Genomic DNA, 16,724 nt, shown 5'->3' on the forward strand with positions numbered 1-16,724 from the left:
ATGGTTGAAAATCTTCCTGATGTAAAACTTGAATGACCCAAAAACAATGTTCCAACAATTATATAAAATAGACTATTCTAGAATTCTTTTTATGAAAACACAATTTGGCTTACCATGTTCAGAAGAACTTCAATTTTTATTCTCAAATAATTATTCTCTTCTTTTTTTTCTTTGAGAGATTTTCGTAAGTCTTCCATTGACTTGTCAATTGATGTACCAGTACCTTATAAATAAAATAGAGCACGTAAAGACTTCATTGTATCTTATAAATATTGTATATATATTTTTTACATAAATATAGTCTGCTCTTACTTCCACCTTATTGCAGTAGGATTGTATTCCCAGTTTCATGTTTTACTTATCCTAGAAATTCACCCTGATGTAACCTTTTCTCACAGAAAGGAATACACACACACCATAAAATATAATCAGTAAATTTTTAATTTATGCAAAAAATTCCAATTAATATAATTTTTTAAAATTAGTTTGTTGTGTTTAGATTTACACAGATATTCGACTGAGCCAAACACAGAATAGCAGCTGAATATTCATTCTATCTCTAATATTTAGTCACTGATACCAACTTAATTACTGGTTTATCTCTTTCTTTTACTTTAGCATATCAATGAGGTATATATGGACATATTTATACTTTACAGACATTCATAAATTAAACAAACCTTCTATCCATTTCCCATCCTGAAAGCATGCTTCAACATCTCCAAGTTTCATTGTGATGGGCCCATAGTTTAAACCAAATTCTCTGTTTTTCGTAGTTATATCCATGTCTCTGCAGAGTGACGACATAGAAAGAGACTTCCTTTGTGGAGTCTTCTTAACGCTGAATTTTTTGGTGAAGAAAGGCATCTTCCTGAAAAAAAATGTAAGTGAACTTTCATTAAGACAGATTTATATTGAGACAAAAATTACTTAATTAAAAATTTACGTACAGGACCATCAATCATCAAGGGTAGAGAAGATTCAGCAAGCTTGAAGAAACGGGGGTATATATACTTGCTAGACCAGAGAGTACAGTAGTTTGATGAAATAGGGCACAGGTTTTCAAAGTGTTCATCACATTGGATGCTTTGAAGAGGCTCTTAGACTATTCTGGGGAGCCAGGGATGAAAGTTGCCTAGAACAAGGGAGCCATGAGTGAGTTTGAGAACCACTGATGTACGGTACTAACGTCAAATCAGTCATAGATGTGCCTATCAACCCTTACATTTATGTAGATAAATGGGAAAAATAATAAAGCACAGATAATTTCTTGTTTTCATCATACTGCTACAACAAACATGGACCTCATAAACATTCCTATAAGGAAATCATGAATTGCTACACATGGGGCAAGTATTTTGGATGCAATTTATATGTGTGTGTCTCTAACTTATTGCTATGATGTCTGAAGTGTTGAGTTGAAAAAGTGAGGTATTGTGACTGAAATAATTTTCGCGTTTGTGAGTCTGCTTGCTCTTGGTGGGAAAAGCTTTTTAAATGTGAGAATGTTATTTATTTGCAAAATTGTGTCATTTGCACAAACTGGTATTGAAAAACAAAAATCATGTATTCATTCTTTATTTTTTTTATAGATAAATGGGAGGGTCCCCACTCCCCTAACGTTTAATGACCAAATGACCACATACATTAAAGATGTGATTTTTTTCTTTTTTTAAATCAACTGTAGCACTCTCTGCAATCAACTGCACTCTCTCAGTGAGAAAAACAGGAAGTTTGCTAATCCACATAACAGAGATCGGGAAAATTTTTTAATTACATAGTAATAGAACATTAGACAATCAACACGAAGGAGGTAGGCACAGTGTAACCTCTTACTGAGAAGCTTCGAATTTGTTTTGATGGATTCCCAAACAAATGCTTCAAATGAACATTGTGTGTTAGAATTGATTTCATTTGATTTTAGAAATACTCACATTAGGGGGGGGGGGGATATAAAATACTTGAAAATTCCAAAAAAAAAAATATTAAAGATAACTGCATAGAGACACACAAGATATTGGCTGAAACCTAGCTTACAGAATCATAGCCTAATTGACAGGTTTTTTCCTATGCCATTGGTTTGTTTATCTTGACGCTTTGGCTCTTTCAAAAATTTTCATTGGCCATCAGAATGTTTCTCAAGCCAATGTGATGATATCCTTATCTTCTTAATCCCATTTTCAACACCTTTTTTGTCATCAGCCTTTAGTCCTCTTGCATTATAGCGTTCATAGTGTTGACATCCATACTTGATATGGGCATCTTTTTCTCAGCCACCTCGTTGGGCATTTTGCCTGTTACGGCCTTGTATTTGTATTACTCAAACATGCATCCTTGGCTCATTAACTTTTCAGATTTCTTTCGTGGGTGAATGATATCCAACATGATAAAGAAAATACTTCAGTTTTAATACAGAATCAGGATTTGTTCTCAAAGAACTTTTCACATACTAACTGTTGTAATATTAATCCAGCAATCATGTTTTGAACCAAGGGAGCTTTTTTTGCTATCAATTGTATTGTTTAAAAGAGAGTCCAACTTTATATTTATATTCCAGAGAACATTTATTCATACGGTACAACTATACTCGATAAAATTATAAATCCCTCTACAATGATATTTTTTGCCTCTTGTTTGGAATTGTCTATGGTGTAATGTTAAACACCTCCCAGTAAAACAATATACTTACCACGACAAGTACTTCCATAATGATACTTTTTAAGAGATTTTGAAACCGCTTTTGAAAATACTTTTTATATTTCGCTCAAAATTGTCATGAATTTAATTTTAACTTTGTAACTAGTTTTTGTTCTTCTGAGGGTGCCTAATAACATCATTATCTTGCACCTCATGATCCCTGAAAGTGATAATGAAGTTGTCTGTGTTGCTGTTTTCTGTATAAGATATAGAAGCAATGCAGTAAACTTTACAGGGGAATAGCATTTAACTGAATTTTATGAATCAATGGACCAATTACAATTCTTTGTGGCTACTAAAATACTTAAAAGCTCTCTATGATGGTGCTAACAATGGCAATTTAAAAAAGATGTCAACAACAGTAGCATAAATTTGGTGGCACATGATATACAAATACAATACAACGCCACAACAGGCAAACTGCCCAACGAGGTGGCTGACTTAAGAACATCATGGATCCCCGAACCATTTTTTGGAGGCCCTACCTACTACTGCTATACCACACATGCACCCCGCCCACACCCCCCCCGCGGAACCCCCAACGAATCGGTACATACGGGAATGTGCGTGTACGTATAGTGAAACCTGACGTGAAATTTTTTGTTTCTCTGTTATGCTTGTTATGTGTAGTGCTGCCATCTGCCACCAGTTTTTCTAACTATGAGTGAAGTGTTATGATTGAATGATTTATCGTTGTAGGACTGTTGCTCTCTGTGGCGAGACTTTTTAACGGGGAGATCGGCTCGTATTTGCGCCTTGAAGTTGGGAACCACAGAAAACCAACTTCAGCCGACCACCACTGTGGGGTTCGAACCCGGATCCTCGCATCGTGAGTCCGTCACTATAACCACTCGACCACCACAGCGGCCATTATATATATATATATATAATGTTACCTCTCGATATAACAATAACCCCTCTACAACAATATTTTTTCTTGGTTCACAGATCACAGATTATCATTATATTGAGGTTTCACTATATATTAGGAGGGATGGTTGTATCATTCAAAAGAGAATCACTGTTTATTATTTTCTATCCCATATCTGGACTAGGATGTTAAATTTTTAATTTTGATTCTTTGTTTATTCTGAGAATCTTGTTTTTGTCATTGCTTTTTTTCCATTTTAATAGTCATAGTGTTATCCCTTTTCGGAGATGTGCTTGACATTTTTTTCCTTTGACAACAAAGATGTCGGAAAGACTTCGTTTCACTCTTGGCAATTTCTTGTCATGCTTTTGGGAATTTTTTTGCAAAAGAAAAGAAATTACCAAAGCATCGCCAGAAGGGATTACACTATAGCTGTTCCGAATTTATTGGTCTTGTACCAATGGAAGAGAGAGCCTAGTTTCTTGCACAAAATGTGCCGCTAAAATGCCTTCAAACACAGATCAACACAAATAATTTGGGTGGTGTTGATTGACTTTTGGTGGGTTTGTTTTTGTATTTTGGTTATTGTTTATTTTGTAGGTATTTGAATGTTGTGAAATTAAATATTCAATTTCTACGATTTCGAAGATATATTTAGTGAAAAAAATTTTTTTTTTAGTCACCAAGGGGCCAGGACAATGGCGAAATCATAAAATCGCCAATTTGGCGGTAAACTTATAGGATCTTAGTCGATAGATACCAAGATATCACTTTTTTTTGAGGGGTCGGAAATTTTCGTTACTCAAATCATCGATTATATTAGTTATAAAATTATAATATAACTAACATCAGTACCTTATTAGTGAACTGTGCTTTTTAAATGCCTATAGAAATTTAAAAACTCTTCTTTACATCAAACAGTAAATTCACATGGAAAAAAATAAACTCAATATAGAAGAGGGATCGAATTTTCCATTCAATGTTTACAAATAAATCCCCATTTGAAAAATGTTGCTTTTTCAGCCTTTGTAACGACTTCGTCTTATCGTTGAAATCAAATTGTTGTAACTAAATTTGAATTGTAAAATTGAAATTCAAGATGTTTATCCATCGGATTTATTGTTATATTTCTTTTCTTTCAAAACATCGTACTTTGTGAAAAGATAGAAAAAGAAATCGTAAAATATCAATGACCATTTGTGAAATGTACAGTCATTCACAGATGGCGCAACAGTGTGATGAAAAACGTGCTTTGTTTGTAAACATCACCAACAAGGGGGAGATAAGGATATTGTAATCGTTAAGCTAATAAAAGAAATTAGTCTAATATTTTAATTAGTGGTGAGAGATAAAAACGAAAAGAGGAAAGTACAATGTCACGTTTAAAAAAATTGTTTCCCTCGATAAAGTTTCCCGTAATAGGCATGATACACGTCAAAGCTCTTCCAGGTGAGGAATGAAATAAAATTACGCGTCTAGAGGTATATTTACAGGGTGGGACTAAGCGGGCAATTAGTCCAGGGCAGTAAATTCGGGGTGGGCACAAATTTGAGTGAATGGGGGACATGAGTGGCAAAACCATGAATCCACCTCTGCCTAGAGCAGACATCTTAAACCTGAAATTGGTTTTCTGTGGTTCCCAACTTCGAGGCGCAAATGCGAGCTGATCTCCCCGTTAAAAAGTCTCGCCACAGACCTACAAACAGTGCAAATATTCAATCATTACACTTCACTTCTGGAAATATAGATGGCAGCACTGGAAAATCAGACACAGACAATACTACATATGAGCTCAGACTGTTAGGTGCATGCACTTATACTTCCGACGCAACTTAAATGGTAGTAAACTGCCCATGAGATAGACCTGAGTTGTGCTCAGTTTGAAAGAAAAGAATACATCTTCAACCTGTTGCTCGCGAGTACCACAGTGCTCTGCTGAATCATGGTCCCCACATGGGACTTATAAGGCTCTATCCCTGAGGCCCATTACAATTCTCATAAATTTTTGCTTTTTCACGCTACACATTAACTATAGAAGGACCCACAAAAAGTCTGACTGGGGTGGGGAGAAGCCTGCGGCCAAGATCTGTAGGCAGGGTTGCATTAATTTTGGCCAGTTCCAATTTCATCAGTTTTTGCCCCTTGACGACCTAGAATTTCTTTTGTTCACAAAACATCTTCAACATTGTGAAAATCAAGATGGTCAACAGAAATAAAATTCTGCAATTTTTTCGGCAAGATAGAACATGGCAAGGAAAAATTCTGAAACCAATAAAGAAAGCATTGGTTCCAGGATTCTTACAGACTCATTACATTTGGATTTTGTGTTCCCATTCCGGCAAAAAGCAAATCTCATTTCTTGGTGAGATTGCTGCTCAAAACCATGACAGTGGCATATTTCAGCCATGAAACTAATTCCTTTTGCAGGTATCATGCCAAATTCTGCAAAAAACGAGAGTTTTTCGTCTGACAGAAGAGTGCTCATACATAAAAAATTGAAAAATTCACAAGCACAGGATGCATGATGAAGAGCAGGGCTTCAGCCTATCGTTTAATAAATTTCAATAATAATGAGACCTAGGAAGTTTTGGTGATAATAATGACAATAAGAAATGTAAATGATGCTAAAATAGATAAGGATAGCACGTTCGCTTGCAAAAACATTATTTTGTTGCCAATGAAAAGTCTTGAAAAGGCCAAAGCACTTATTTAATCAGTTGGCGACAAAAAAATAATTGCTACATTTGGTGCAACCCCGCTTATGGAATCTTAGCCTACCCTGTAAAATTTCCCAGCCTATGATGAAGACCATGATGTGGAACCCATGCTGTGAAACACACATAGTATTCTATGAACGTGTACGATTTTGTGCTCACATGCACCGATGTCCCGATTAAACACCTTGTACAAATTGCATTCAAGGGTTAAAATCATCCCGATTTTATGCATTCACATGTCAAATTTGCCGAAAGGGGGTGCTCTTCTTTTGCAGTGTAAAAGGCAGTGCTTGCGACTGGAAAATGGTTGAAGACTTCTGGCCTGGAAAGCAGAGGACAGATCAGTGAGCAACCAAAGGAGTGTGCAAGCATGTGAGTGGCCTAAAGAGTGAGGTGCATGATCAGTGAGTGATTGAAAGAGTGACCTAGACAGTGAGGAGCCAGGTCAGTAAGTGACCTAGAGAGTGAGGAAGCATGTCATTGAGCAACCAAAAGATTGACCTAGAGAGTGTATGAGTATGGGAGTGACCCAGTGAGTGTGAGATGAAAATATCAATTTAGAAAGGGTGAAAGAATGTGTGCAACCAAAAGGGTGATCTAGAGAGTGTGCGGGCATGGAAGTGTCCAAAACAAAGAGAGTGCCAGATCTGTGAGTGATCGAAAGAATGACCTAGAGCAGCTACTTTCAACCTGTTGCTCCTGAAGCAACAAGAGTGCTCAATGGTCGTATTCGAATTCATGTTCGTGGGCACTTCAAAGCTTCCATTATACACCCTGTAGAAATAGCATTCAAGGATTACAGTTATGTAGATTTAAGTCACACATATGTGAAATTGTCAAAAGTTGTCTTGTTTGAAGATAGGTATAGGCAATGCTTGTGACTCGAAAAAGGTTGAAGACCCCCTTCTATCTAGAGAGTGCGTGTAAGCACGGGAGTGACCATAAGAGTGACTTAGAGACAGGGACATATTTTTTGAAAGGGCAGGGTCTGAGGAGAAACAGGTAATTTCAGGAATGAGTATTCAAGAAAATTAGACTAAAGTAAAAGAACTAGGTAAAGGGTGGCAAAATTTATGTAGTCCACTGGTGGCAAAACCATAAATCTGCCTCTGCTCAGAGCATTCTCTGGAGCTATAACCCCGAGCTATTGTGTTGAAATCGACATACACATACTATGAAAGGGTGAAAAAAAATTCATCTCTGAAGTTCAATAAAATCTCAATAAAGTGTGCTTTTGAAGCCATACGCTGCAATGAAAAGATGTAAATAATATTTATTTTACATTCCAGGTGTAGCACACTTACACCCAACTGAAACCAAGCATCAACCAGCTATAACCTTGATCACCATTATCGCTTACCACGAATGCAGAATTTCGAAACTCTAAATACCGGATATATATTTTATTCGAGAGTTATTAACTTAGTGATGGCAATACTAACTAACATGAAATAATCTTCAAAGCTTAATTTTCTTTCCTGCATCTCCGACAAATGGCCCTAAACTGTAACTGAAACTTTCAGCACTTATAGATTCTCCCCCCATTTAATTTTATTTGAAACTGAAATTATTTTTTTTTAATTTCTAGACTAAAAATTGCAGGACAACACAAGAAAAAGTTTTCTGGAAAAATCTTGAAAAAAAAAATCTTTCATGGGACCATATGTGAAAGTACCCTTGTTCTGATGCCACTGATTATGCTAATCTCAGTTTAGCAATGAACTTGAGTAACACCATTCTCAATAACCCCAACAACCGATCTCTATGGTAGCTAGCACTGACTTTGATAACCAAAGAGTTTTTTTAAGATCCATCAATTGACAACAAAGAAAAGTTCTCACAGTTTTGAGCAGCAGCGTGTGAGATGAAGGTGCTAGAGCATACATGCTCAACATTCCAGAAAGGAAAAAAAACCTTAGCGTAAAGGCTATGGAAATAAGGCTGTTGCTACAAAAGGTTAACAAGGCTATGGAATTTTTCACAAATACCAATAAATTTAACAAAAGACAAGGCTCTTGACCAAAGAAATCCATGCTTCAGGCAAAAATGCAAAGCAATGAAACTGACCAGATGGTAGGAACAATTCATAAAGGTGATGGGAAACATATATATATATTTTCTGTTCTCTTAATTTTTTAGCGGTTCAGTTTTGATTGAGAAAAATTTTGTGATGGTCATTTTTATTGGTATAGTGGTGCCATCTGTTGTAAAAATTGGGACAAAGGGACATTATAGAGGGTGCATATGCAGGCGTCCTCCTAAGTTTTTGAATCTGGAAACCCTAAATACATTCAAAGCCACACATACTCTCAGAATACACATTCTGTCATGGACTGATTCATTCTGCAGAAGAATATGTACAAATACATATACAGTCAAGCAGTTGTGTACTTTTATTTTTTTTGGCCAGGGAGAAGCACCCTCCAGGATAAATTGCAAAACTTTTACCATCACGAGTGCCAAAATATATCCCTCATGAAGCTCAAGCCAAGTATTGCAGGTCCGGGAAAATTAAGGATGAGCCAAACAAGAGCAACTAATGACGAAATCAGTAAAATGTGTGTTGACACAAAATTTAAAAAATTTCCAAATGAGGAGAAAGAGCCAGGGCCGCCTTTACCATATGCAGGGCCTAGTGTGGAAATAATAGTGAGGCCAGAAGCATCTCAACAATTTTGGAGCAGCAAAAATTTTTACGCTCCCCCCCCCCCCCCCTTTCATCATGATTTGATATATTTCGTGGGAAAGGGGAATCCTCATCCATTATTTCAGGAGAGATATCCAAACAAAAAAGTTTAAACACAATTAAATGTAATTCAACACAAAAATTGATTAAAATTCAGCACTGAAGGTAATTTTAAATTAATGAGAAAAGCAATTTCTGAAACTAATAAAATTTTAGAATTGATAAATGAAAAATAATTGAATGAAATAACTCCAACATTGATGAAAATTCAGAATTTGTGGGGGAAAAAAAAATTTCCAAATGGATAAAAATTCAGATTTAATGGAAGTGATAATTCCAGAATGAAATGAAAATTCAGAATTAAAGAAAAGTTTCCTGAATTGATGGAAGAAAAATTCCAGATTTGATGAGAAAATCCAGAATTAATAAGAGTGATGGTTCCAGAATTGATGAAAATTCAAAATTAATAAAAGAAATGTTTTCAAGAATTGATGGGGAAAAAATATATATATACACAAAATTAACGGTAAAAAAAAAACCAATGAAAATTCACAATAAATGCAAGATATAAGTTAAAAATTGGTGAAAGCTTTTGATGATATACCATCAGTACATCACCCCCGCAAAAGTTGCATGTGTTAATACCTTTGGCATTAATTCCTTTAAAGGTGTCAGGATGAATGTGGATGTGAACTCACACTAGACCCACATGCGAATGTGGCTCTAGTTCAACATCAATGATGTAGTTGACAGTAGATGCACTGACATATTTTCTTTTCTCCCTTTCAAGAGTGTTACTTTTTGTCTTACATACTTTTCTCAAAGTTTTTGCAGCTATAGACCTGTCAGAAATACAAAAGCAAATTCTAGTTGCCAAGGCTCATAGAGTTTAATGAGGAAAAGAAGGTGCAGGGTAACCCAGTATTCTATTTCACTAGCAGTGGCAACTAGACCAAAAACACCCTCTATTGGGTGATTTTGAAAAAAGTGTTTTTCTTTATGTGCAAAATTGTTGATAGTATTTATACAAATTTCGGTACTCCAATCTGGCTTTTGAATAAACCACTGTAGAATGAATATGTAATATATAATGCTCTGAGTACAGGCCAACTTATTTTCATTTGCTTTTTTTGCACGATACAATTTTCATAATTTTTTTTAAAATAAAAACCATTGCCCTCACTTGATTAAACCTATACCAATCTTATTAACGTTAAATTATCCTACTGTTTTTTAACAGGGTCTCCAAAGTCCAGATACTCTATTCAACAGCTTGTAGACACTGCTTGCACAGAGGCTACAGTGTATGAGAAACACAGAGTGGTAAATCATTTTAATTGAAATACCATTCATTTTTGAGCAGTATGTTTGAAAGTTATGTGGACTATAAGTGTATTTTTTTATTTTTCCATAGTGTGATTATAAACTCAAGTGTTTTGCCATTATACCCATTGATTTGTGTGATACAGGTAAAATGTGTAAGATATCTAGAAAATGTGTAAGTTATACTAAGTGGTCCGGAATTCCACAGACAAACTGCTAGGGGTGATCGTACATGCAGAGCCATCTTAAGAGCATCATGAAAAAAGTGATTTTTATGATGCCCCACCTGGTTAGAAATGCCTGCCTTCCAATTTGCATGCTTACTCTAGAAATTGTTAATCACATCTGATTTTGATAAGCTCCCTGCACTTGAGGCCACCGACCATACCGGGTGGGCCCATGTGTTAAAACAGCACTGCATGCACATTAAAACAAATAACATTTGCAATGGAACCTTGGGTTGGAAAACTGTTATTTAATCAGCACCAGGCGAACTGCCAGTGCAACAATTTCTCCACGCAATATATCCAGGGCAGTGGATTGGTTGTAGTGGACCAGTGGCATGGCCTGCATGCTCTCTGGACCTGAATCCACTTTGGAGCCAGGACGCACCCAGACCACATCACCTTACAACAATATCAGCCACTGCCATTACGGACATGGGTACCTCTTGAACACTTTTATTTAATAAATATTTCAAACATATAAAAAAATAAACAAATCAAAATTACGTAAGATGGCATAAATAGCATATTCTCAAAGCATTGCTGAACAACTTCTCCTACCATTTATTGACTTTTAGTTGCGTCTATAACTTCCGAGATGTTTGTCTATAGCATCAATATACCACCTATCCCTTCATTATATTTTTTCAGGATTTGTGTGAGATTACTACTACTTAACTGTACATGCATCTTGTACACATTCCTCTATGGAACTTCTAACGAATTGGTTCATGGTAAAATGTGTGTGTACATGTTGTGAACCTAACATGAAGTTTGTTTCTGTGTAATGCTTGTTATGTGTAGTGCTGCCATCAATTTTTCTAACCATGAGTGAAGTGTAATGATTGATTAATTGTGGACTCGGGATTTGAGACTGTGGCACGTCTAATTTGCTTTTGTGAGAGCATATCGTTATTTCTTCATGTAGGCCAATGGTTCATGAGTGTAATGGTTTGATGCAACACAACTGCCACCAAAGCCCAGAAAAATTTATTTTATACACTGAATCATAGGATTTGTAATGTCCCGCACCCGCCTCTGGACTCCCACAACTCTGTCCAAGTTTACTTTTTCATATTGAAGCGCATGACTTTAAATGCAACTACAATTGCTGTGGCTAACCATGCAAAACCAGCTTTCGACTCAAGAATCTCACTGGTTCATTCTGACATAGCTTCGAGAAGCTATCCCACCTCTCCCCCTTTCCTAGTTAACAGAATATCGCAAGAACCAGCCAACTTGAGTCATATTAAGGTGCCACACCAGCCCACTGCCACAATTTATACACCTTAGTATTCACCAAGACAACCTCAAGTCCAAAAGTTGGTTGTACATAGAGTTAGCCATCTAAAAGATAGAAATTTTTTTTAAATACAATAGGTATATAACATGAGAATCTTGCTGTTTTGTTCATTATGTTTTTTAAACACTAATTTATTACAATAATTAAAACAAAATAATAATTATAATTTGCAATTTTAAATTTCTCAACATACAAAGAATCTAGAACAGATAATTTTACGGTCCATTTTATCTAAACTACTGATTACCTGTGTTCAATTTACTAACCAAAATAAAGCTGTTTATTTAAAATGTGTGTTATAGGAGATCAGAGAGGTGGTTAGATTTTTGACCTCAGAAACTAGTCCAGTATTAAAACAGTCAAAAACTTACTGTCTATGTTGTCGAATAGTTTTCTTTTAACCTGATAGATATGTTGAATAATAAAAAACTTATGTAGTTTATGCAGATTTCTATATTTTATTATGCAAGTTTTTTATTTTAGTTAGCTTCTAAAATCTAGGGAAATGTAACCCCCCAAAAATTAAAGCCTGTTTACACCCAATGAGTAATTAAGCAGTTATAATTAAAATTTTATTATAATATTTTATATTTATAACTAAATTTTAAGTTGTGAAGTACTTTAAAATGTATGCAGATGATAAGGGCTGTTTACACTGGTTTAGTTAGTAAGTGATTTAATAATTCAGTGGCTAAGTAAAATAGAGTCTGATCTATTTTTTTAAGTAAGCATGATGCACATGTGCTAGTGGTCTCATATTATCCAATGAACATTTACTAAATCATTTAAACGTGTGGACATGTTTTTTGAGCACTTAACAACTTAAAATTTAGTTTCCTAAATCACTTGGCACATGTAAATGGGCCTTTAGTTTAAAGTTAACAGGTAAAAATAAGATTTCATTAATATAATCTGCCCAAAATAACATTTGCTTATTTTAAAATTTAAAAAAATCATATGCAGTTTTGTGTCATCTTAATATTTTTCTTCAAACATAAATGGCAAGGAAGGATGGAATTCTGGTAGAAAATATGTTTGATATACCATATTTGAAAGCTTCAGATGCTGGACCAGAGCTGACAGCAGTCATGACCAGAGTTTGCTCAGAAGTTAAGAAGGTTGTTCCTCAAATGCCATGTGGAGTTCAGATTTTGGCTGGAAATAACTTTGCAGCTCTAGCAGTTGCATCAGCAGCAGGTCGGTCAATGTGTTATGATGATTAACATAATTGATAAATCAAACATTATCATGATGTATAGTATAGATGATATATGCAATATAAACCCTTATTTTATTGGGAAAATAGACCCTGTTAAAGTTCTCTTCGGCATTTTAATTGATCTCTTGCTTATCCTGATGTCTTGAATTTTGGTAAGCCAAGATGTTCCACCTCTTTAAAAGCCTCTTATTTCTGTAATGACAATTCTAAAGATTTTGTAAATTCTGTTTTGTCAAACATATTTTCTATTAACTTGAGTATCTGGGTCTAATTTTCAGTTTAACTTATTTGAATATTACTAACATTTGTGGCATAAAATTTCATTTAATCAGAATTACATTTTCAAGTCTGTCTGTGAGGTTGAGAATCCAGGGCCCTCTGTCTCAAGAGCATCATGGCCTCGGGCAAAGTGGTTTTCCTAAGGCTGCTATTTGGCTAGAAATGTCTGCCTACCAATTTGTATGCTTACTGTCGAAAACTTTAAACAGATCAAATTTTCATGAGGCTTCTCTTCAATTGAGTCCCCAGGCCGTGTATTAAGATGGCACCGTGAGAATCGATGGTTATAGTTGATAGAAATTAACATTTTCAATTATTCACTTATACGAACATTTTGATTCCCATCTTATGGGCTCAGTCATCAGTTAAATAAAATTTTACCATACATAATTTTTGAGTGTTAATTTTTAAATGAGTTAAATCTCAAAATTTCCACCGGATGCACTGTTTTTCCTTCAGCCATTCCTAGACAGACAATCCCCCTTCCAAATTATACTGATTATAATATTTTTTACTTACTAGGATATCAGTTCGTAAGAGCTGAAGGGTTCGTATTTGCCCATGTTGCTGATGAAGGTATGATAGAAGCATGTGCTGGTCCGTTATTGAGATACAGAAGGAATATTGATGCTGAAGATATACTTGTGCTAACTGATATAAAAAAGAAGCACAGGTATATAGATATGTAAATTTGAAATTGATGCTGCATGAAATGTTCAAAAAATCTTTCAGGATGAAGAAAATACAGCAATAAGATTTATTTATTATCATTATTTGATCTATCATGCAGAAATACAGTGAAACGTGTATGAAACAAAACGTCAATAAACTTAAATAATATTCTGTTTTAGATTTCTATTTTATAAAGGTGCAAATAAAGGCACTAATCATTGAACACACTATATTTTGATTCCATTTAAGACATGGTTTCCATCTCATACAGTGTCCGTCTTAGACAGGTTTCACTGTAATTGCTTATTGTCATGATTATATGCAGAATACTTAAAAGATTTTACCATTTTTCATTCACCCAATGTAATATTCTCTTTTATATCTAAAGAATCATTTTATTTATTTTTTTTTGGCTTAAAAGTGCAATTTTTATTTTTATTCTACAAGTTTGAATAAGCCTGACTTTTGATCAGTTTTTTTTTTTAATTTCAGCTCCCATGCAATAACTAAAGACATGGATTTGGTCCAAACTGCTAAAGCAGCAGAATTTTTCTTGAGCGATGGAGTTATTGTGACTGGTAGCGCAACAGGAGATGCTCCATCAGCAGCTCATGCAAGGGGTCAGTACACATTATGCTTCAACTTTAAAATAATACCTACAAATTTTGCATTTATAAATTTTTTGTCACACACACACACACACTTTTAGTGGTTTTACCATGATATCACTAAAACAAACTCGATGTAATAAGAAAATTATACAATTTTATCAATAATTTTTTTCCATCATTTATTTAAAATGAAATAGAGCTTAGATATTGCAAAATGCAGTGAAAATCCTGTATAATAATATCCACTATAATGATAAAATTTCCTGTATAATATTACTCTCTGGTCCTGATGCACTTTCCTTAATGTTAATATACTCCATGATTTAGTTACGAAAAATTGTGGTGGCAGAATTTTGTGTTAGTACAATGGCACCATCTGTTGTGGAAATCAGGAAAATTGATGTTAACAAGGAGGCTTGCCTCCGCAATTTTTAGTTTTTGAATCTAGCAACCCCATAAGTTAATGGGGTTGTTACCCTTTCGAGAAAATACCATATCAAACTGTTTACCATCTAATGATAATAACAAAAGAAAAAGGTGTACTGTAACCAATTAGAGATCATATGGTTTATATAATCATTCTCATTAATTTTTGACCGGGGCTTGAACAACTTTCAAACCACAGATTGAAAGAAATGTCACCATGGACAATAATAACAAAGGAAAAACAAAGTTGTTGAATACATAATTTGATTTTAATTATACAATCAACAATTTTGTGTGTTTCCCCCTTGTCTTTATTTTTTATGAGTGAAATCAATCATATATGTGTAGCCAAGAAATTCTTTGTATTAGATTTAATGTTTTGACAGTAGTGAATTTCCTATTCAGAGAAAGTTTTTAAACCCACTCTTTTTCTTTTCAAAGCTGTTCACACTGCCATAAGCCTGCCAGTCATCGCAGGTTCAGGAATAACTACAGAAAATGTAAGGGACTTTTTTTTCTTGGATGGAGCGATAGTCGGATCTTACTTTAAAAGCTGTGGACTGTGGCAAAAAGATTTGCAGCCCGAGAGAATAGCTGCATTTATTGATGAAGTGGATGGATTAAGAAACAAATGATTATTAGATTCCAATTAACCTAACTGGAAGCTAATAATCAAGCAAATGGTAATTTGCTTCATTTTGATGAATATTCTTATACCTGATTGCATTTTTTTAGATATATTTTGCGATATAATAAATATTTATGATTGTTCTTGTCTTGAATATGTTTGACTCTTTGATTACAGGTATACCTTACTTTACATGATTTCAACTACAACACGATTTTGAAAAGTTGATTTAATCGATCGCAACCTGCGAAATTTAGACCGGTGTTTGATGCTAATCCTGAAAATTGGCTGGCAAATTAAAGATATAACATATTTAAAATGACAAAATTAGATGAGGCAAATGCTTAAATCAAATCCAATTCACCAGATCTCATTAATCAACATCTTTTGATAACATTGGCAGTGCTGTAAAAATGTTAATAAAAAAAAAAACAGATCCTAATGGAACTAGTAGAATTGTTGTACTTGTGAGGGATGTTAATAATTCTCTGGCAATTCTTTTGCTACTGAAGTTTTCATACAAAGAATGCTGCTTGTTGTCTGAATCTAGACTGTTTCGTTGAAAAAAGTTATCAGGCCATACCAGGTTCTTCAGGAAAGAAAACGTCCACACACACTGGAATTAACCAGTCACCTGGTTATGACTGCATATGCCATTGTTCCAATTTTTAATCTAATTATTTAAATTTTTGAAAACTAATTACTACTTATTTCAAATATTGTAATTTTTTGTTGTTGAATATTTAAAAACACAGTTAAGAACATGATGAAGTCACGTATTCATAAAAAATTTTAGTTAGCAAAATATATTTTATTAGCTTCAAACTGTTAAAAAAAAGGAAAAATTAATTGGCTAGATGACTGGTTAATTAGAAGTGCTGAAGATAAGTAAAAAAGACTAATTAAATTCATTCATATATCTTAAATTTATGAGATTTACTTAAAAGTTTGAATAATAAATTCATTCAACCAAAAAGTGTGTGTATTTTGCTGCCGAAAAAGTTACGTTTATTTTTTATTTTTCTGAAGACAACCCCTCATCCCTATATGTGATTTCATTTTAGGCGA

At 34.4% G+C, this 16,724-nt stretch overlaps 1 protein-coding gene across 1 annotated transcript; it reads left to right on the top strand.

Moving 5' to 3' along the window:
• LOC149090220 (uncharacterized protein F13E9.13, mitochondrial) lies at positions 1 to 15,810 on the top strand. The gene is made up of 7 exons (XM_089242044.1): positions 1 to 21; positions 814 to 883; positions 10,212 to 10,294; positions 12,832 to 13,018; positions 13,842 to 13,992; positions 14,484 to 14,611; positions 15,470 to 15,810. Exons 1-7 carry the CDS (start codon positions 1 to 3, stop codon positions 15,661 to 15,663), a joined length of 834 nt encoding a protein of 277 aa, XP_089098170.1. The 3' UTR covers positions 15,664 to 15,810.
• Positions 15,811 to 16,724: the final 914 nt, after the last annotated feature.

The sequence above is a fragment of the Pholcus phalangioides genome, unplaced genomic scaffold, assembly GCF_987345545.1.
Source record: "Pholcus phalangioides strain wild (caught in Gottingen) unplaced genomic scaffold, Ppha-v1.0 ptg000001l_1, whole genome shotgun sequence".
Lineage (NCBI taxonomy): Eukaryota > Metazoa > Arthropoda > Arachnida > Araneae > Pholcidae > Pholcus > Pholcus phalangioides.

Coding starts and splice junctions, on each gene's coding strand:
- LOC149090220 (XM_089242044.1), top strand. CDS start 1: ATGGTTGAAAATCTTCCTGAT. Junction 884..10,211: donor GCATCTTCCTGAAAAAAAAT/GTAAGTGAACTT, acceptor GTTTTTTAACAG/GGTCTCCAAAGTCCAGATAC. Junction 10,295..12,831: donor TGTATGAGAAACACAGAGTG/GTAAATCATTTT, acceptor ATGGCAAGGAAG/GATGGAATTCTGGTAGAAAA.